At 42.9% G+C, this 21,609-nt stretch overlaps 1 protein-coding gene across 3 annotated transcripts in view; it reads left to right on the forward strand.

Annotated features, from left to right (window-relative positions):
• NSD2 (nuclear receptor binding SET domain protein 2) overlaps nt 1-21,609 on the forward strand; it is a 154,706-nt gene that overhangs the window by 13,020 nt on the left and 120,077 nt on the right. For 2 of the 3 annotated variants that reach the window (XM_084845023.1, XM_084845025.1), the window contains exon 2: nt 20,546-21,169. In XM_084845023.1, coding sequence (XP_084701149.1) covers nt 20,576-21,169 — 594 coding nt within the window. In that variant the 5' untranslated portion in view covers nt 20,546-20,575. The remainder of the gene's footprint in view (nt 1-20,545; nt 21,170-21,609) is intronic. The other variant, XM_084845024.1, reaches the window with a different exon arrangement.

Raw genomic sequence — 21,609 nt, forward strand, 5'->3', positions numbered from 1 at the left:
GGAGGAACCTTTCCTTTTCTTTCCTTTATTTAGCATTATGTCTGAACCAGGATCTCGGGCTTATTGCTCTCCTAAAAAGCCAGAGTCATAAGTCAAGGAAAAGTCCTGGCTTATGACTCTGGCTTGTTAGGAGAGGAACAAGCCAGAGATCCCAGTTCAGACTTAATGCTAAACAAACAACAGATGGGGTCCCTGGTTTGTTTAATTGGTCCCACTGGCAAGAGGATCCAAGTGGGAGTGATTTAGCAGCATGCACCAGTATGCTTGCTCGCTTGCTCACGATAAGCTGGAATTCTAAGAATTCTGGCAGATTGTTACATGCCAACTGGCCCGCTATGTTTGGAATATTTTTGTCTTTATTTAATGTTTATGCTTTAAATTGTTTTATTATGTCTTTAAATTCTGTAAGCCTCGTTGAGAATTTTATTGAAGGCTAAGGTATAAATCCCTCAAATAATTAAAAAAATAAAATTAGGGTGCATTCATTACACAACCTTTTTGATTGCTCTCTCCTTAAGTAAAGATTGAGCCCCATAAACAACAGCTTGTTTTGCTGTAAGAAATAATACAAGGACTGTTCTTGCCCTTCACATTCTCCCTATTTGTTTCTGGTAGGTGAAAATTACGACATAGACAATCTCAAGATAAACATAGGTTCCTCTTATAAGTCCTATAACGCCCAAATAGTTTGTCTCCACTTCGGTTTTAGAAGATTCACAAGCTGTGCCTTGTTGACAAAAGTAACAATAGATGTTCTGATGGGTTTCCTTCGGTAATAGCTCCAGTAACTAGACACAAAGGGAAAACAGGTCTGCTACTTTCTAGTACAGTGTTCTTGATGAACTTGTGCATCTGCTATGGCCCGCTTTCCCATTTTACAACATTCTTGTTTCTAAAGAAGACCTTGACCAAACCATATTTTCAGATTGTTTCAGTTTTCAGACAGAGAATGTATGTTTTGAGACCTACAAGTTAGTCGAAAAAAATGCAGCTGGTCTGTCATGAAAAATTTCTATTGTTGTAACTGCTAGAGAAACAATTTCAAGGAAGACAACTTCATACCACATTCCAATCAGCACAGAAGAAATGTGAATATAACATGGTATTACATCAGTTCTGGATGAGATTACATTTGTTCCTACACTTGTAGAGCTTGTGATTTGTTAATTTTATGCAACTATGTTCTTGCAAGCTTAAAAACCAGTGCTAACATGTTAAACATGTTATGTTGAAAATATCAAATGTGATTCAGTTAGCATGGGGTACTTTAATTCTAATTTATGGAAAATGAATCTCAGTCCTAGGCATCAACAGTCAAATTTCTCTTTCAGACCAAATGTCCATCCAATGTTGGTGCATGGCTAAGGAATTATTTTGCAACAGCATAGTGAATTTGTATGACACAAATACTGACTGGTGGGTGGAGCAGTTTTTTGGCTCACTACATTGTCCTGGCGGTATGTCACTTGGAGTCGTACCTGTTGAATGTATGCAGGAATCTTGGGGTATGGAACACGTAACAATAGCTGCTGCATATTAATAGTGTGTGTGTGTGGGGGGGTGGAAATAGGGTGGAGGAGCATCAGTACTGCCACATTAATTTAGAAGTTGCAGAAGGCAATCTAAAATTCAAGTGTGGGTTTCCATCCTTTTTTTGAAGACTGCATCACATTCTTTGACTTTAGCATGTACACCTTGAGAAGATAGCCTTCTAAATAACCCCATAAGAGTTACTAGCTTGCTGAAGTTTCCTACTAGCCTGCTTATGGACAGAACAGAATTGCAGTTTTATACATCTAGAATATTGGCCCTCTTTACCAAGGCATATCAGAGTCAAATATACACATTCTATCTGCTATCTACTTAACTTGGACTAGACTAGTCTTGCCTGTCTCTGTAATTTTGTCTATGTTAAGCTGACCAAGTCACCCTCTCTCCCTTTTCCAGTGTTCTTTTCAAACTGATACGCATTCTGTGTCTTCTGGAAGCTGCTTAGCATACTGAATCCTCAGCGGATTGTGTTTGGGGGCTTAACTCTTTAAAAAAGGGATTTTTTGTACTGCAGGTTCAGAATAGAAGTGTAAAAATATTTGCCCTTTATTTGTAGGTTGTCTTTAGCCACTACAAATTTGCTATTCACTGCACTTGTGAGTTGCAGGGGGGGATTATAAATATATAACTCTAGGAAAGCAGATTCTTGCTTGCTTAATGGAGAATGACTAGCATAAAGTGAGAAGAAACAGGGGCTGTGTTTTGGAAATCCTATTTCTCTAATTATCCTTGCCATGGCTCAGGTTGTCTTTTCATCCCAACCCAGCAAGGTGCACAGCAGGGGTGGCTTTCAAACCACCCCACAAACCCTACAATAAGCCGTGGCTTGTGGAAGCCACCCCCTGCTGCACCCCTCATCAGGTTTGGGCAACAAAGCAACCTGTTCTGTGGGGAGGGTAATTAGGGAAATGGGGGGTGGGGCGGAAAAAGAAGCCATAGTGGCTTCTTTTCTTCGCTGATCATCCAAACCTGGCCATAGACATACACTCTGCTCCTCCCCTGTTCTAAAATTAGATGAAGAGCACAGCTTTTGGCACACAAAACCCTACATCCACTGCCTGTCAATCTTTCCCAACCCTATTAAAAACTTTTAAAAAGGTGTACTTACAAAGCTGCTTGTGTGAATCATATAAAAATGTAAATCATTCCCCCCACCCCAATAAGGGGAAGAAGTGTGTGTGGGAGGGAAGCCTGTTTTAAACCACCTGGTTAGATCCTTCCTTTCCTCTCTAATACTGCTGCTGTCTCCCCCCCCCGCCCCCATACATGCAACTGTATACGTATCTACTCAGAAGGTACTGTGTATAGGATTGCAGGTTTATACATGGAATTGCTTGGAGGAGTGTGTGTGCTCAGTGCTTGCTCACTTCAGTAAGTCCCCCCCCCCAATCTTCCTCTTTCCTCCTCCAGTCAAGCTGTTAATTAGATTACAGGACTCTTCCTCCCCCACCCCCTTTAAATCCTCTGCCCTTCACTTTGTGTAAAGTGAAGCAGTGGGGAAAAAGAGAGAGACCACTAACCTGGGGGGGGGGGTAACAATTTTGACACACCTCTTCCCCCCTGCGCCCCAATAATCCAGCCTTGGAAACTACTCTCTCACGGTCACTTGCAGAAACTCCTGTGCAGATCAGTTCTTCATCTTGTGTTCCCACTGGGTCCTCCCCCCCATCTACAGACAAGGCAGGGAACAGCAGCAGCTACAAACAGCTGTGAGGCTGGTTGAGGGAAGCAGCAACACAGCCTTCCTTTGGTCATGAAACTAGCGAGACTGCGAGGAGCGGCAGGGGTATTCACCACTGTTGCTGGCCAACTCTGGCAGTTCCCGACAACCAATGGAAAAATCGCCTTGCTGGGTTTGGACATCACAATAAGCCACCCTGAGAACAAGCCATCCTAAAGAACCCTGCTGGAGGCCATCATTCTTAGGGTGGCTTGTTTGTGCAAAACTACCCACAATGGGAAAACTGCTCCAGGTTCGAACGTTACTCTGCAGCCACCCATGATAACATCCCACTGTGGTTTGACATGCAAACCCAGTCAATGAGTACTCCAAATAAATGCTGGAGATCTTGGTGTTGCTGAACAGCTTGATGGTCTGATGACCTTTTTACAGCAGCTCATCCTTCTGGCGGCAGTACTTCTGGATGGATCTTGTCATTCTAAATCATTTATGGTTGCAATTGGATCACAGGGTAGTGGGTAATTTCCACAGTTTAACTGGGCTCCTGTGCTAACAGGACTACAATTGTTCTTCCTAATCACCTCGAGACTGTGGCTATGGATATGCATGCATGAATTGCTGCTGCTTGCATAAGATGTTGGACTTGGTTTTGTTGTACATTGCCCCTGCACTGTGTTTTTGGAGCTACTGTACTTTGCTGCCTAGCCTCAGGTACCTGATGACCAATATCTAGGCAGTGGAGTTTGTGGCAGTATTGTTATGGGGTGCATTTATTTCTTTTGTGCAGCAACTGGGTGTCCTTGTTACCTTGGGGTCATCTGTATTTGAGACATGGTGTTAGACTGAGCGGGCTAAATCCAGCTGGTTCTCATTATGCTCTAATTACTGTATCCTGCTACCAAGAGTATACCCGGTAGTTGCATTTCTCCTATACAAGATAAATGGTGCCAACTTCTTTTAAAAGAACATTGTTTTCCTCTTGATCCCTGAAGAGTTGTGAATGCTGACCTTTACAATTTTTTCTTAAGGAGATTCATCTTCTCCTATACTGGACAGAGAATCTGGAGAATTCTTTCATGGACATACCTTGAGACAGTTGCAAACTGCTTTATTCCTAAATTGACATTAAATATCCCCCTGGGTGTAGTTGCTTACCCACAGTTCACAAAGACCCCTAGCTTTGGATGTGTGAGAAGCCCCTGAATGGAAGCAGAAGAGATGAAGAAGAATAGTTCAGTAACAAAAAAAAGTTAGTGGTGTGGGTTTTCTGGGTAATTTTAGTGTAGTGGCGAGAGTGTTGGACTGGGAGCCGGGAGATCCGGGTTCTAGTCCTCACTCAGCCATGGAAGCTCACTGGGTGACTTTGGGCCAGTCACAGACTCTCAGCCCAACCCACCTCACAGGGTTGTTGTTGTGAGGATAAAATGGAGAGGAGGAGGATAATGTAAGCCGCCTTGGGTTCCTTAAGGAGGAAAAAAGGCAGGATATAAATGTAATAAATAAAAATTAAAAATAGTGTAATTTACACAGAGAAGTTTTCAGTTTGCATCAAAAAAATTTCTGATGCCCGAGACAGTGATGTAATTTAGCGCTTTTATTTTACCTATATTTAGTAAACATCAATGCCCCAAAAGTACCCTTTGTTTGTTTGTTTTGTCACAGTACTCCACGAGTTTTAGACATAAATACTTGAGTGAAAAATTTAAAGCATGCTTAGGGCACAATCCTATTCCTATTTAGACAGAAAAAGTCCTACAACTCTCAGCATTCCTCAGCCTATCATGCTGGGTGAGGAATGCTAGGAGCTGTAGGACTCCTTTCTGTCTAAAAACAAGCATAGGCTTGCGCCCTTAATGTGATTTAAATGTTATATCATGTAGACATTTTTTATTGGAATACTTTTTAAAAATTAAAGTCAATAACATATAATTCCCTTACATTGTTTAAATTTAAGAAGAAAACAAAGGTACCAAAAACTGTTGATACACCAATTTTACCAACCCAAAGAACTGTGCATACTGTACTGACAGCCACTCATCTATTTCAGCAGAGTTCAGCTCTCTTCCACTAATGTTGGGGCACCTTCAGTTTTGCTGTCACTTATTAGTTACATTTCACACTGAGACTTTGTTGTTCAGTCGTTCAGTCGTGTCTGACTCTTTGTGACCCCATGGACCATAGCACGCCAGGCCTTCCTGTCCTGGGTTCTCTCCCGGAGTGTGCTCAAGTTCATATTCATTGCATCGGTGATACTATCTAGCCATCTCATCCTCTGCCGTCCCCTTCTCCTTTTGCCTTCATGTATTTAAATTAAATACATGTATATATACATATATATATTGTGTGTGTGTGTATTCTCTCACATACTTGCTAGGGATAATAACCTGAAAAAACATTAATTACATTCTGAGATCTGTCTCACATGTCATAACTCAGTTTGTTTAAACTGTGGGTTGTTGTGAACAATGTGGGAGCGAGCCAGCATGCTGATTGTTGCCACTTTATTGCATCCACTGCAGCCAGGAGGAGCTAAATGACTCAGGAATGCCTTGCCCCTGGGTTGTTGTTTGTGATGTGTGAACCAGGTATTGTGGGTTCTTGGGGGAAGGGCATCCCAGAGCTGAAATCCATGGTTAAACTATAAATTCTCTCTTTCCCAACCAATATAGATTAAACCATGCGTTCCAAGTCTGGGTTGTCCTTGGGTTGTTTAGCTCTGCCCTGTTGCAGCAGGAGTGATTGGGCAGCAAGAACTAGTATGTCTGTTCAGTACTGCTTTGTTCACAACAACCCATGGTGTAAACAAATCGTGGATTGTTGTGACATGCAAACCATATCTCAGAGTTCTAATTAATGTTATTCAAGTGATCATCCCTAGCAAATATGTGAGAGAATACATAAACCATGGGTTGTTGTGACGTGCAAACTGGATCTGAAACTGCCAAGCCAGTCCAGTGCTGTATTTGAAATTGGCATCGATTCATTGATAAGAGTGAACTTATGAAATGGGAAACTTCGGGCAGAATCCAACACGGTGCTTACATGCCTGTTGATTCCTTTCCGCCTGCTGATTCCTTTCCACAAGTGGTGCATCCTGCCAGTTCTGTTGCGCAAACAGGACCCTCTGCTTATGCAAGGGAGATTTAGTAGTTCCTAGTGGAAGCCCCCAAATGAGCAGAAACGTTCATTTCTGGAAGGAGGCTGGTCAGCAGAGCTCCCTGATGCAAATTCAGCTGACCTGCCACCTTCCTTAAATGAATGTTTCTGCTTGTTTCAGGTTGCCCCAGAAGTGTTAAATTGCCATTGCGCAAGCATGGGGGCCTCTTGTGCTATGGAATTGGCAGGGTGGAAGAGAATCAGCTGGGGCAGAAGCACCTTGTTGGATTCTGCTGTTTCTGTGGAAAAAATAAGCACTGGAAAATTTTCCACCCTACAGTGAAAAAAGTGCACAACAGAGCAGACATGTAATGTTTGCCTACTTCCTCTCTCACTGTTGTGGTAGGAAAGGAACAGTTAGGGCACAATCCTTTGGATATCCAGTGCCCTGCTAGACTGCTGCCGACAGGGCAGGAGGAACAATGGAAGCAATTTTCCATCCTCCTTTGTTTGTTTTGTTCTTCTAGATGCCTCTGAGCCTGTCTAGCAGAAGCACAGGGGAAGGTCTGGGTCTGGAGAGGCCATTGGAGTTGTTGTATCCTGGCCTCGTCTTTGTCCTCTCCTCCCCGTCCACTGTACTTCCCTCTTTCAGATTTCTCCAAGGCCACTTTTGCAACCTCATAATACAGGCAGGTGCTGCGGTTCTTTCCGTGGCGGCTGTGAGGGGGAGGGATTGGACTCCAGAGTCCCCCTTACTATTACTATTATTCTTCCAAGTTTGTAGCAGTGTCTACAGCCTCAGAGGGTGGGAGGGCTCAGAAGGATCCTATATTCCCTTGGACCTTCTCCGGGGACCATAGGATTGCTTTCTTAGCGATGTGCAAAATAGAGGAGAAAACGACCTTTCTTTTTCGTGGTGTCTGTACATCACACATATGGGCTGTGTGCCTGCATGGAGCCTTTATTTGGGAAACTTCTATAGCTGAGGAGTTTGGGTGAGAACCCTCCCCCACCGTCTCAGTGTGCATGTCCCCAGTAGGTTTCCACCTATTCCTTCAGTTCTCTTTCCACCTGCTGTTGTGGTGACCTTGTTTGGGAACTTCTGCAAACAGATTTGTTTCTGATAGCGTTCTTACTGGAAAAGGTTTTATTCTTTCCCCTTTTCTTCTTTTTTATTATTCTATCTGTTTGTATTTTTATTTATTTTTGCAACCCTGCAATCGCCCTTATGGGCTTATGGCCCCTTTGGGCCCTATTCAAAAAGCGCTCCCACTGTGAAGCGAAACTGCTACCTTCTGACGGGCACTCTCCCTGCCTATTCTGCCTTGGGGAAGGCCACATTGTGGAAGCCTGCTTGAATTGTTAGGCTCTTTCCAAGGAAGCCCGTAAATATTGGGTGGACTGCCTAAAAGCTGCACTTTGGAAATGTGCACTGGAAGCAGTTGACAAGCCAAAAGAAATGGCTATTAAACTATAGTTGTCGTGTCCTCGCTTGGGTCACAATCCCCTCAATGCTGTACTCCACCGAGTACACAAAATCCCCCCACATCAGACAGTTGTTTGGTGTTTGAGCTGGCTAAGAAACTTTCAGAGAAAGCAAAAGCTTCAAAAAAGGCAGTTCTACCTTCCTCTGAACCAAAGAGAAAGAAGAAAAAGAGCGGCAAACAGTCTACCGCCGTGTCTCGGTATCAAGCATGCCCTTCGGGTTCTCAGAATGTCCTGAAATCCAGTCAAGGTACTGACAGCAGCTCTTAACCTCAGCAGCATCTCCCCCAACTCTGACTGGAGACAAGCCACCCCCCTCAAGTTCCAACGTCTTAGCCAGCATTGGTGCCTCCGGAGCAACAGCATCGGTCAATACTGACTCCACCCACTGCCTCATCAATGTCTCCTGGCCACCTGTTATCATTGGTTCCGACGACCATCCCACCTGCTCCATCAGTGATGTTTTCACCAACTCATATGGTGAATCCACCACAGGTAGTAGGGACGATACCAAATGCCTCCACATCAGAAGGTGAGATTAGGGACCCATCACCATCCCTTCACTTCCTGCACCCTTATCCGAGGGATGATTATGGTATAGGATGTGTTCGGCATCAACAGTCACCGGAATCGATCTATTCCATCACATCAGGACTGCATCCTTGTGGACTGCCTGAGGGGGTTGGGGGCACTGCTCTGCGATGGTTCCACTCCTTTCTCTCAGGATGGTTCCAGATGGTGTTGCTTGGGGATAGTTCCTCAAAAAAGGAACTGTTATGTGGAGTCCCTCAGGGCTCCATTCTATCCCTGATACTGTTCAATATCTACATGAAACTGCTGGGAAAGATCATCAGGAGGTTTGAGGCTGAGTGTTATCAGTATGCTGATGGCACCCAAATATATTTCTCCTTAACATCTTTATCCAAGGAAGGTATGACTCCTCTGAATTACAGCCTGAAGTTGGTAATGGGCTGGATGACGGAGAACAAGCTGAAGGTGAATCCAGGCAAGACAGAGGTGCTCATTGTGAAGGGTCCTAACTCAGGTATTGAGGTATGTCAACCAGTTCTGGATGGGGTTGCGCTCCCCCGAAGGATCAAGTTCATACCTTGGGGGTGCTTCTTGACCCAACCCTGCTTCTGGCACCCCAGGTGAGGGCAGTGGTGAAAAGTGCTTGCTACCAACTTCGGCTGATATGCCAGCTACACCCATTCCTGGAACATGTGGACCTGGTAACTAACGGTGGTTCACGTGCTGGTATCCTCTAGGCTTGATTTCTATATTGCGCTGTACTTGAGGCTGCCTGTGTATTTAGTTCAGAAACTTCAACTGGTACAAAATATGGCAGCCAGATTGGTTTCTGGGACATCCTGTGGAGACCATATTACACCAGTTTTAAAATCTTTACACTGGCTGCCAATTTGTTTCTGAGCAAAATATAAAATGCTGGTTCTTACCTTTAAAGCCTTACATGGTATAGATCCAAGGTACCTTAGGGAGCGTCTTCTCCCCTTTGCCCCAGTCTGCCACCTAAGGTCCCCCAAGGGCTATCTGCTGCAGGTGCCTAATGTGAAATTTACAGCCACAGGCAAGAGAACCTTTTCCTTTGCTGCCCCTCAGTTGTGGAATGACCTGCTGGTTGAAATGCGTGGACAATGTTTTAGTAGACGAACTCCGTTGGGCCGTATTGACCTCCCACGAGTGGGAGATGGACAGGTCGGTTCTGGACACAGTGTTCCACGACTGGGGCAAGCCACAAGTGGACCTATTTACCACTCTGGAGAATGCAGTCTACAGGAAATTTTGCAGCAGAGCAGGCAGGGGTCAAAACTTACTGGAAGATGCCTTTCTCCTCTACTGGATGGGAACGTTGTTTTACATTTTCCCACTGTTTCCCCTCATAACTAGGATCCTGACAAAAATAAAAAAGGACAGCATCAAATACATTTTAATAACCTGGTGGCCTCAACAGCTGTGGTTTGCCCCACTACTATGGATGGCACGCTGCCAGTTCTGTCGCCTTCCCTCTCACCCCTCTCTTCTCACCAGAAAGGGAGGTCGAATTTGCCAACCCTCCAATTGACAGCATGGAGGATCGGGTGAATGAAACTTGAAGCTATTCTAACATCGGTACAGAGAATCCTTCATACCGCCCATAAACTGTCAACGCAGCATTTGTATGCAGGGAAATGGACAGCTTTCACTGCCTTTGATCAGGCACTCCTCACCAGTGCTCTTTGTCACAAATATTATAGTTCCTTCTGTCTCTGTTTGACAAAGGTTTGAAGTTGTCGTCATTACGAGTTTATTTGTCTGCTATTTCTGCTTATTCTCCAGTTGAGCGGTTTTCACGGTTTTTTTTTGCATCCAATGGCAAAGAGGTTCCTTAAAGGAACTGGGAACCTGGCACCACCAGTTCGCCCTACGGTACCAAGTTGGAGTCTATTGGTTGTGCTTAAAGCACTCTCGTCCAAACCTTTTGAGCCACTAGCAACTACAGACTTAATGCCTCCTCTCATGGTAGGTAACATTTTTAGTGGCCAACACATCTGCACACCAGGCTAGTCAGCTCTGTGCACTCAGCATCAACCAACCCCTCTTCATTGATGCATTCACATAACCCACCCACTGTCTCCTCTTCAGTGTCATGCTTTAGTTTGATGTTGGGTACCAAAGGTATGGTTTCTTTCTTGGTTCCAAGGCCACAACATCGGTCTCAAGGAACTGAGGGAATAGGCAGGAACCCACTGGGGACATGCACACTGAGATGGTGGGGGAGTGTTCCCACCAAAACTCAGCTATAGAAGTTTCCTGAATCAAGGCTTTGCTCCCCAAAATAGAGGAGATAAGGATCTTTTCTCATGCTTAATACCTCATTGTGGAGGTGGAGGAACAGGTGCATGGATCACAGCAAGGGGGCAGATCATTCTTGTTGCAGATTTGCCTCTGTTTTGTTATGCTTGCCTTCTGTTCATATTACATTGGAAGCAAGTGCAAGAGCAGGATAGTGAGTGGACAGTCAGCTGGGAGGAGGGAGTACTTAGGGAACCGTCAGTAAGACCCTACTTGAATAGTTTTGTTTTCATTTTCTCAGCACTCCCATCTCCATGGTCCGACAGCTTCAGAAGGTGGAGCAATGGTCAAATCCATGTTTTTCTAATTTGTATGCCACACCAAACCACAGTTTATGGAAATGTGGTTTGTCAGTTATAACATCACAACAAACCACAGTTAAGCACTGCAAACCATAGATTTATGTGATGTTTGAATTTAGCTATTTATACCTGTTTAGGGGAAAATAGAACCTCTGTCCCAAGACAATTTGTTTATGCATTGGTTTTTGTTTTTCTGTCTGTACACGCTATGGTTGGTGCTGAGTAAAACAACAGAGGCAGGTTGAGAGTCTCTTGAGGACAAAATGTGTTCTAATCTTCAGAAGGAATTTTTGCATAAATAGGTCGGGGGATTTCCTCTCCCCGCTACTGCCACCATCTATGGGGAAACCACTCCTTCATGGGCAGTCCCTCCTATGAGGTTTCTTATTTATAGCAAATGCTTATATTTCTGGGCCTAAGGGACTCTCTGCCACTATAAGAGTTCCACAAGCTGACCTTTTCTGGCTGCCACCAATTCTGTTAGAATACTTTAAAGCCTTCTAGTAGCTGGTAAAGAGGCTTAGGAATGAGATGGGCACCAACACCAGAGACAAGTTGAACTATTAAACAACTAATTTATTAAAGGTATATTTTGAACATAAGAGATTATTTACTTACCTTGGGGTTTTCAAAAGACTGCTTAGGGACAATTCTTTGGCACTCAAGAGATGCTGTTGCTGTTACAAGCCTCTAAGGACTTCTTTTATCTCAGGTCAAATTCCTAAACATCCACCCCAGCCAAATACGTTTACAACCAGGTCAAGCTTCTGGGTACAGTCTTCCTCTGACACCAAGCTCCTCTAACTGCTTGGAGAGTTTATTTGGGCTTTTACCACCTGCTTGTATAACCTTCCTCTGACAAGCTCTTGGGTAGCCTCTTGGCAGAACACAGCCACCTGCTCCCTACTCCGGGTCTTCACCAGCCACCTAAGGTAATCCCACGGAGAACGAATAGCTTAATATTCAAGCTATTCAATTTCTCCTCAGCTTTCTCCTAGTCCTTTTTATAACACTACACACCAACCAGCAGACCTTCTTCCTCTGTCCCCCCAGACTTCCTCTGAGACTCTGACTACACGCCTAACTGTCACACCTTAACTGTCATTTCCCAACCGCTCTTTTCTAACTGGCTAGAATCCCCAGCCAATGAGAATTTAATTTACCTGATTCAGGCCCTGTGTACCAATATTCAAAGTGATTCTCGCTCTCCCCCCCCCCTTTCAGAATGTCACTAAGCAACTACTACACAGGCCTTTGACCATAACAAAACAAAGCCTCAGGCCAATGCATACACATTGTAGCTTCACAGAGGCCACACAGAGTAAACTTTTTACAGAACGAGTTATCTATAGGCATTTCTTCATATATATATACACACATACACACACACACACACACACACGCACATTAATAATTTTTGTCTGAAGTGTTCTGTGTGTGTAACCATTTGGTTGCAGTTTAAAGTACCTACAGCAGCCTTCCCTAACCTGGTGTCAAATGGAGTGCTGGCTAGGGATAATGGGAGTTGCAGTCCAACACATTTGGATGGCACTGTTCTGTTCTGCCTCTGTTATGGTGAGGACTTAAGTGTTGGGTGCTAGTGAGGCCTGAATTACAGGGTTGCACTATGGGTCAGGTCTTTACCCTGGGTTTGGTCAAGTCTGGTTTCCCAGGCAAGTGTGTACCAGGGTGGTTTATCTTAAATTAAGGCAATTTAAGTCTTTGATTGAAATCATGATTTAAATCATCAAGAAGAAGACTTGGTTTAAATCACTTATTGAAATCAAGTTTCCCATTGAAACTTTTTCATATATTTATTACAAATATGACCACTAAACCATATTAATTTACAACTAAATAGAATACTATTTACACGAAACAGCTTCGGGATTTGTTTCAAATGAGAAGCTGTATAGAAATTTTGTAAATAAATAATATGAAATAAATCAATACATGGTTTCATTCTTTCAAACAGCTTTTCATCTCTTGACTCTCTATATATTGTCATGCTTTCCTTTTTACTTACAGAGAGAATGTCTTTAAAATATTCCCGTATAGGTTCCTTCTTATGACCAACACCCATGACAGTTTGAGGTTAACAGCACAATCCTATACATATCTACTCTGAAATAAGTTCCATCGAGTTCAGTGGGGCTTATTCCAGGCAAGTACTTATAGGATTGAAATCTAAGAATGGGAATATAGGAAAATACATGCTGGACAACTCTTGTCTTTTTTACTTTCCAGTGTTTCTCCTTTCAGGGTCATGCTGTCTTGGCCTAGCCTCATCCATGCAAGAAACAAAGTAGTAAACATAAATGAAATGCCCATTACTGATTGGTTGAAGCAAGGTTTAATAGTTAGTGGGCAGACTAGTACAGTTTGTTTTCATCAGGTGAAGATGAAATGACTGTTGTACATAGAGTGTAAATATTCATATTTGAGAAATGATCAGAGTGGTTCTTCGTCTCCATAGAAAAGCTTCCTTTAACTCAATGCATCTAGTAGAGGCACTGATTCAATTTAGACATTAACTGTACAACAAGTCTTGGCACTGTATGGCATATCCAGGTTTAATTTTAATATCCAGATTTAATGTTAACCCAGTTATTATTTAAGAGAAACTTAGTATTTACATATTTTAAAAAATAAAAATCCCCTTTACATTAATTTTTCTCCTGTTTTTTTTTTTAAATCATCAATTTTTATCCACTCCACTATATTCTCTTTCTGTCTTAACTGATTCCTCTGCTTTTGCTTGATCAAGCTCCACCACCATAGCAGTGATGGTGGGGTGAAAAAATTTTCAGTGCTTTATTTTTCCTTGGAAAAATTTCTGTTTGATAAATTCATTAGTAGCAATGAAGGGATGCCAATTGCAAATACAATACTAGGCAAGCTTGGCAGTTTCAAAGTTGTAATTTACTTTTTCTGATGAATTATCCCTAGCAAGTATGTGAGAGAATACATATGTCACTGAAATGCATATGTGTCCCAGTGTGAAATGGAATTAATAAATAGTCATAGCGAAACTAAAAGTGACTCAGTGACTTTAGTGGAGGAGAATTAAGCTCTGTTGAAATAGGTGAGTGGTTGTAAGCATATCATGCACAGTTCTTTGGGTTGCTAACTTGCAGCATCCCCAGCCAGCCATGCTGACTGAAGAATGCTAGGAGTTGTAATCTAAAATACCTGGAGGGCACCAGATTGAGGAAGGCTGAATTAGTGTGTCAACAGTTTTCAGTACCTTTGTTGCTTTCTTACATTTAAACAATGTAAGGGAGGCACATGCTATTGGCTTTAAATGCTTACAAGTATTCCAATAAAAATGTCTACATAATATAACATTTAAATCACATTAGGTGTGCTTTAATTTTCCTACTCAAATATTTCAGGTCAAATACCTGTGATGTATTCAAACAAAAACTTAACATGGGGTACTTTTTTTGCTTTGTTGTTTATTCAACAAATAAATTATTTGTATTTAGTAAACATGCTAAATCACTCTCTAATGATTTTCTGATGCAAATTGAAAATTTTCCAGTGCAAATGACTATGCAAATTAGGCTAATTTGCATTGGAATTTTTTTTCCAGAAAATCCATCACTGCACCAGAGAACCACAGAAGAACAATCATCTTATCCAGCCTGTGTCTTTTCACGTATGACTTTAGCCAGGGAAACAGAAACCAAAACTCCAGAGTTGTAGTTAGACTAGACAGATACATTTTCATGAGATGAAAAACTAAAATGCCTATATTTGACTGAATTTCCTTAGAAAGTATGTGAGTGTGACAGAGCCATTAATTCATTTTTATGAGACTAGGTGTAAATTTAACATAGAATCATAGAATAGTAGAGTTGGAAGGGGCCTACAAGACCATTGAGTCCAACCCCCTGCTCAGTGCAGGAATCTAAGTCAGAGCATCCCTGACAGATGGCTGTCCAGCCTCATCTTGAATGCCTCCAGTGTGGGAGAGCCCACTACCTCCCTAGGTCATTGGGTCCATTGTCGTATTGCTCTAACAGTCAGGAAGTTTTTACTGATGTTCAGCCAGAATCTGGCTTCCTGTAACTTCAGCCCATTATTCCGTGTCCTGCACTCTGGGATGATTGAGAAGAGATCCTGACCTTCCTCTCTGTGACAACTTTTCAAGTACTTGAAGAGCGCTATCATATTTCCCCTCAGTCTTCTCTTCTCAAGGCTAAACATGCCCAGTTATTTCAGTCTCTCTTCATAGGGCTTTGTTTCCAGTCCCCTGATCATCCTTGTTGCCCTCCTCTGAACCCTCTCCAGTTTGTCTGCATCCTTCTTAAAGTGTGGTGCCCAGAACTGGACACAGTACTCCAGACGAGGCTTAACTAGTGCTGAGTAGATGCTTGTGCTGAGACTTAATTGTAACTGTTATGTTTTTTCAATGAGATTGAAATTTAGTGTTTTAGTTATTATCTCTTTAAAAATTATTTAAATAAAAAATCTGTTTTTTAAAAATTACCAATTTTTATCAATCCTAGCAGGAGCAGGTGTCAGGATTCCCTTTTGTCCCTACTGTAAACTTCAGAACCCAAATGAAAACACAGACAAGAGGCTTCAATTCTCGGCTTTTACTCCACTACTTCAGTGGGTCATACAGATGCAAATGGTCAGTGACTCACAGTCTACAAAATGCCCACCGTTTGAAGAAAAGGCGGGTTACTAGGTGGGGGTGGGGGATCTCCTCTCTCTCGTGAGGCCTCTAAGTGGCACTGTTCACGCTGGGCCAATCGGGCAGACCCTCTAAGCTCCGCCCGTGCCATCTCTCTCTTGGCTCTGCGTCTGCTCCTGGCGTCTTAAGAATTCAGGCTCTCCAAACCCCACCTCCCTGTTCACTATCTCTCACAGGGGTGTGTGAAGAGAGGCCCTCTCTGTCCAGTTGGGTCTTTGAAGCCCGCGGAGTCTGTGTCTCTATCTCTGGACAAGCCTGGGAAATTTCCTCCTCCACCTCCTGCAATTCCTCTTCAGAATCTGAGCCACTCCCTGTGCTCAGTGGGAACCCTGACAGCAGGAATAGGACAGCATAGTGGACATCCCAAAGTGGTGCTGGGGCTGGAAGCCAGATGAGCTTATTTGTATGTTACTCCAACAAGCAGGAGATGGTGACTTGAGCCATAAGTAAGGTTTTGATTTCCTTTAGACTGGTATGCCCAGCCTCCACATTCACTAAGGCCTTTTCTCTTAAAGGGACCTGGTCTATTTTAGTAGTCTCAGGCTGTGATGATGCAGGGTGGCTGTGGTGTACTGGTGTCTTCAAGGCTGGAGCCCTCAAAAGTCCCTCAGATGCCTTGGGGAGTTGGGGAAGAGTGGTCTACAGGATTTTCTGACCAGTTTTGGACAACGCCTCATGTCGTCATGTGTTAACCCATGACAAGCTGCAGCATCCATGGCCACCAGGTTGCATATCCAATCCCCGCTTGAGGTTGTCATGTCGTGCAAACCCGGTGAGTGTGGGTTAAACAACCCTTCCATAATCTAAAACAGTCCATGGGTTATGTGAGAGTTAGGGAGGGTCCACAGCTCCGTGTGATAGAGCACATGCTTTCCAAGCAGAAGTTCCCAGGTTCGATCACCGGCTTCTCCAGGTAAGGTGAGGGAAGATTCCTGCCTGAAACCCTCGAGAGCCACTGCCAGTCAGTGTTGACAATGCTGGGCTAGATGGACCAATGGTCTGACTCAGTATAAGGCAGCTTCCTATGTTCCTATGAGGGTTAAACAACCCACACTTACCAGGTTTGTACAACACGACAAGTGGGAGTTGCATATTCATAATGGCAGCTGTATGTGCCATGCACACAGCACAGCATCACTGTGGGTTAAATAAGTCTAGGAAGAATAAATAGCTTACCTTCTGCTGTTATGCTGAGATTATATACAGGGATTCCTTTGAAAGAGCCTCTGTGCCTATATTCTCAGTCTGAGGTCTACCTTGGAACACATTGTGTTACGCTGTAACTTGTATAAATTCCCTGAGACAGAAGTCCATTGTAAAGTGGTTGGAGGATAAAAGAAGCTGGGCAGGAGAGGAAATAATGGTATTTCTCCTTACAAACCCGACATACACGGTTATATTTGATTTTGCAAATGTTTTAAGTGCAGTTTTGTCTATAAAGAAGGAATGGGCCAATTATGTGATTGTCAAGATGATGTTTAATAAAAGGAGGGAGCATGTTTCTGGTAGGGGTTTTTTTAGTTTAAGAGTCCTACCAGGGCAGGGTAGGATATTTTGGTGGTGGGGGGTGGGGTTTTTTATTGTTTTAATTGTAAATAACTTCTGTTATTTTTGTAACTTTTTATGTGTAAACTTTGTGGATTTTATTCTGGAATTGTATTATGTTTTTGTAATGGAAGTTGGCTAAAGCAGTAAAGATTGATTTGAAATAAACCACGGTGCGCTGTCATGTCATGCGAACAGCCCTTCTGTGTAATCCTGGCTGGCTTGTTGCTTTAATGAAATTTCTATCACCAAGGCTGGAAACATTCTTAGTTGTGGAAAAAAACCTGGTATGACTATCTATGTAAAAGTGGTGGGAAAACTATGCATGCCCATTTATTTACTTACAAAAGTAGTTCCTTCCAGGTGCTTGTCAAGCCTCCTGTCTTGTTTCACTTTCCATGCATGCTCAGTGGTGGTATTGCTAACGCCATGTCTCATACAGGCCTAAGAGTGAAGCATGGAACACTGTCTACACCAGAGCTTTCCAAACTTTTCATGTTGGTGACACACCTTTTAGACATGCATCATTTCGTGACACGGTAATTCAGTTTTACTAGCAAACTGGAGGTTAAACTAACCCGTTATAAGAGATACAGACACATACATAAATTGTAATAATGAAATGTATGGGGATAGAACATACCTCATGAAAACCTTTCATTTATATATTTAAAATATATGATTTGTAAGATAATAACATACATTGTTGTCATTTATGAGTAACAGTATGTAAATAAGTGCAAGAAAATGTGAAAAATAAACAAAATTAACTGAAGTATTTACAATACATATTAGGACACATAGGCCCAGGTAGGAGCTCAGCTGCAAAAACACATGAAGTAGAGAAGCAAAAGTCCCAACAAAAATGGTCTAAATATATATGTCTCACTACAAGGCTATATTGCTGTAAATATTTGCAATGCCTATGTCCAGAGTCCAGTTCCAGCACTCTCCGGTGGTACACTGCCGGTGGGTGGTTAATCCACAATTACAGCAGAGTGAAAATAAAAATAAATGGCAGAAATCAAATTATTAGTGCCACATGGTGGGTGGCTTGCTGTTTGCCACACTGGGTTTGGGAGGGTGGCCTCCCTTCATCCAGCAGCAGGTGGGTTGACTGGGTGACAGCCTGCAGCTGCGCTTGCCCGGGTGATTGTGAGCATGCTGATTCTGAGGCTTCTGGCCTCCACTGAGCTCCGTTCCGACTGGCCAAGATGGCGGATGGCCCGCTTGGTGCAGTCCCAGTCCCAGGTGGCGTTTCTACCCGTGCGCTACTCTGGTCTGGCCGTGCAGGAGTGCGGTGCAGAAGTCCGCAAAGGGCGCGCTCAAAATCTCGCAGGGCTGGTGGCCGCTGCCACTTCGCGCCAGCGTCGACTAAGCTCTGCTCCCAGGGCGGCACCTCCCCTTCCCTCTCTTCGCCCTGCACCTCTACCTCACCATACTGCTCCAACACCGCCAATCATGTGCGTCCTACGTCAAGACGCCACATGATCCTAAAGCAGCTAATGTTAAAGCAGCTAAGCCTTAGCTGCTTTAACATTAGGTGCTTTAGGAAGTTCTGGGGGAGGGGCCAAGGGAAGCAAATGCAAGTAAGGGAGCTCCGCGGTGCCCATTTTCTGCATTTCGCGCGACACACCTACACACTGCCGCTGACACACTAATGTGTCATGGCACACAGTTTGGAAAGCTCTGGTATACACTATGTAAACAGTATATGATCAGTTTTAATTGATCCTTGAATAGCTTATGGTTGTTTCCCTTGAGATTGCTTGTTTGAAGTTGTTTTAGATATATGTTCTTGTGTATATTATCTGTTTGTGTGATTTTTATGGAATTGGCTTTTAAAATCTGTATATTGTATTTTTAAATGTTTTTGATCTTTGTAAACCGCCCAGAGAGCTTTGGCTATTGGGCGATATAAAAAGGTAATTAAATAAATAAACTCCTGTTCCCCCACCCCTCCCAAAAAATGTGGTTTCCCTTTTTTCCAGCTAAGAAGCTCTTTCCTTTTTGTTTCTGTGTTCTTTCCCCTTTACTTTCTCATCCTTTATAAACTGCCTTTATAAACTACCATATCTCTGTTGTGATTTTCTGTTGTATCCCTTGTTCTTCTCCCCCATGATGTAAGAAGTCTTCTTCCTCTCTAGCTCTTTTAAAAAAAAATCTCTTGCTGGTGTAAGAAGTGTTCCTTAATAACACTGTCTTCCTAGTTTTTCACAGTATTCCTTCCATGTCTGTGGGAGAGGTTTAACTCTGGTATAGCAATATAACGACAGAAACTTTCTTCACATGGCGCCTGGCTTCCATTGTCTTAAGATTTGGCCTATTGTAAGATACGTAAAATAATGTAAAAATCACCATACAACCAAAAATTACTGTGTGTATTTTAGCCCCATAAAATTCCTGAGAATCTGGTACTGGTGTCATGATTCCTGTCATGTTTATCTGATCAGCATGAGTCCTCTCTACATGGCTTGGGGACTTGCCCTCCACAGTTCTTCTTTATTCTTGTGTCCAGCGATGCTGTGTTGCAGGCTCCTGCCCCCTGTTGACTTTCTCCTGCTTGCTTTTAACTTAGAGGAGGTGTAGTGTCAGAGGAATGCAGCCATGCAGGGTCTGGAGGGATCATACCTCCTCTATACAGTGGTATCTGGCATTCCTCTTGCAGCTGTTGGCTGTTTTGGTTGGTTTATACAATGGGGGAAAGAACTTGGCAGAGTTCTCAAATCCTAAATAGCAGCTTTGGAGTGAATGGTGTCTTCTGACCAGGTGTTGCTGCATTCTTCTCAGCCTCAGCTTTTCCCAGTTGTAGACAAACTATAGACTGTGGGTGAACGGTTTTGCTGCAGGCTCCTGCTCAGCTTTATTCACACATGAGAATCGGTGCTCACCTGCTTTCAAGACCCGGATTGTTTCTTCCTGAGGATAATGTAATCTACTGCAATTGTATGTTATGATAGTTTTAAAATAGGAAGTGTTCATGCCTTACACTAGAATTTACTAGATTTTTCCTTGAAGGAAACTTCAAGGTCATATAAGCCAGGGTTTAATCTGGTAAAAAAAAAAAAAGCCCTTGGTAAATATCATGCTAATTGTGTTAACTTTAGATTTTTTTTACTTTCTTCTTAGTGGCAATATTGGGTACAGATGGGTGAGCTCAGCATCAAATCTTACTACTCAAAATGTGGGGATTTGGCCTCAGTAAATTTCTGACAGTGTGTTCTACAATATTTGACATAATGAAAGTAATATAAACACAAGCACCAGTCAAAATAAATCTTCCAGTATTAATGCTTCTATTTCTTTCTTTGTGTTTTGTTAATACAGCAGTATAAAACTGGAAATCTCTTTGGCTGAATGGATTTGAAAAGTAACTCTCTTCTGTTAACCAAAAAAAGTGTCAACCATATAAAAATGAAACAAGTACCAGAGATCCTTGGAAGTCCTACAGGGAAAACACAGAACTGTGAATTGAATCGTGAGTGTTCTGTCTACCTGTCCAAAACACATCTTTCTGCCGCACTACAGGAGGATGTCATGCCAAAATATAATGGCCATGATGCGCTCCCTTTTATCCCAGCAGAGAAGCTGAAAGATCTCACTTCTCGTGTATTTAATGGAGAATCTGGAACACAAGATACCAAGCTGCGCTTTGAATCTCAGGATATAAAAGAAGCTGAAACGCCACCTAACACTACTCCTGCTAAGAATGGCTCTCCAGAGATTAAACTGAAAATCACTAAAACTTACATGAATGGAAAGCCTCTCTTTGAGTCTTCAATTTGTGGTGACAATGGAATAGTTGGATCTCAAGCAGGGGACAATGAGGTAAAACCGGCAAATAAGGAGAGGAGAAATAGAAAAAGAAGCATCAAATATGATTCCCTACTTGAACAGGGTTTTGTTGAAGCAGCGTTAGTGTCAAATACATCTATCCCCTCTGATGAGAAGGTACTGAGTTTCTTTGCTAAGTTTTTTTTGGGGGGGGTGATTATAGGTCATGTTGCTTGATATTATATATATTAATATATTTTAGCATGTTCTTTCAAACTGATCCTTTGCTCAAGATGGCAGCTGGCAGCTCCTAACAGTTCTCAGTTTCTTAACCCACTAATAAGCCCAGCAACTTTCCTCCTTCCCGTTTACCTTCTCACAATCTTCTCATCTGTTGTTCCCTCCCCTAACCTCTTTGTTCCCACTCCAAGGCTCCTTTCCTGCTCCTCCTCTGCAGTTTCTCTCTCAAGCTATGCATTCAAACATAAGATCCTCCCCTCTGCTGCCTTCCCTTTCCCAGAAACCAGGGAAAGAGCCAGCGTGGAAACCATTAGTGTTGCACTGGTTTTTTGCAGCACTGATGGCAGCTGTTGTTTGTACATGACCTATTTATTTTC

This window comes from Heloderma suspectum, chromosome 3 (assembly GCF_057233095.1).
Source record: "Heloderma suspectum isolate Gila_16-S chromosome 3, 16-S_ref, whole genome shotgun sequence".
In the NCBI taxonomy this organism is placed as follows: Eukaryota; Metazoa; Chordata; class Lepidosauria; order Squamata; family Helodermatidae; genus Heloderma; species Heloderma suspectum.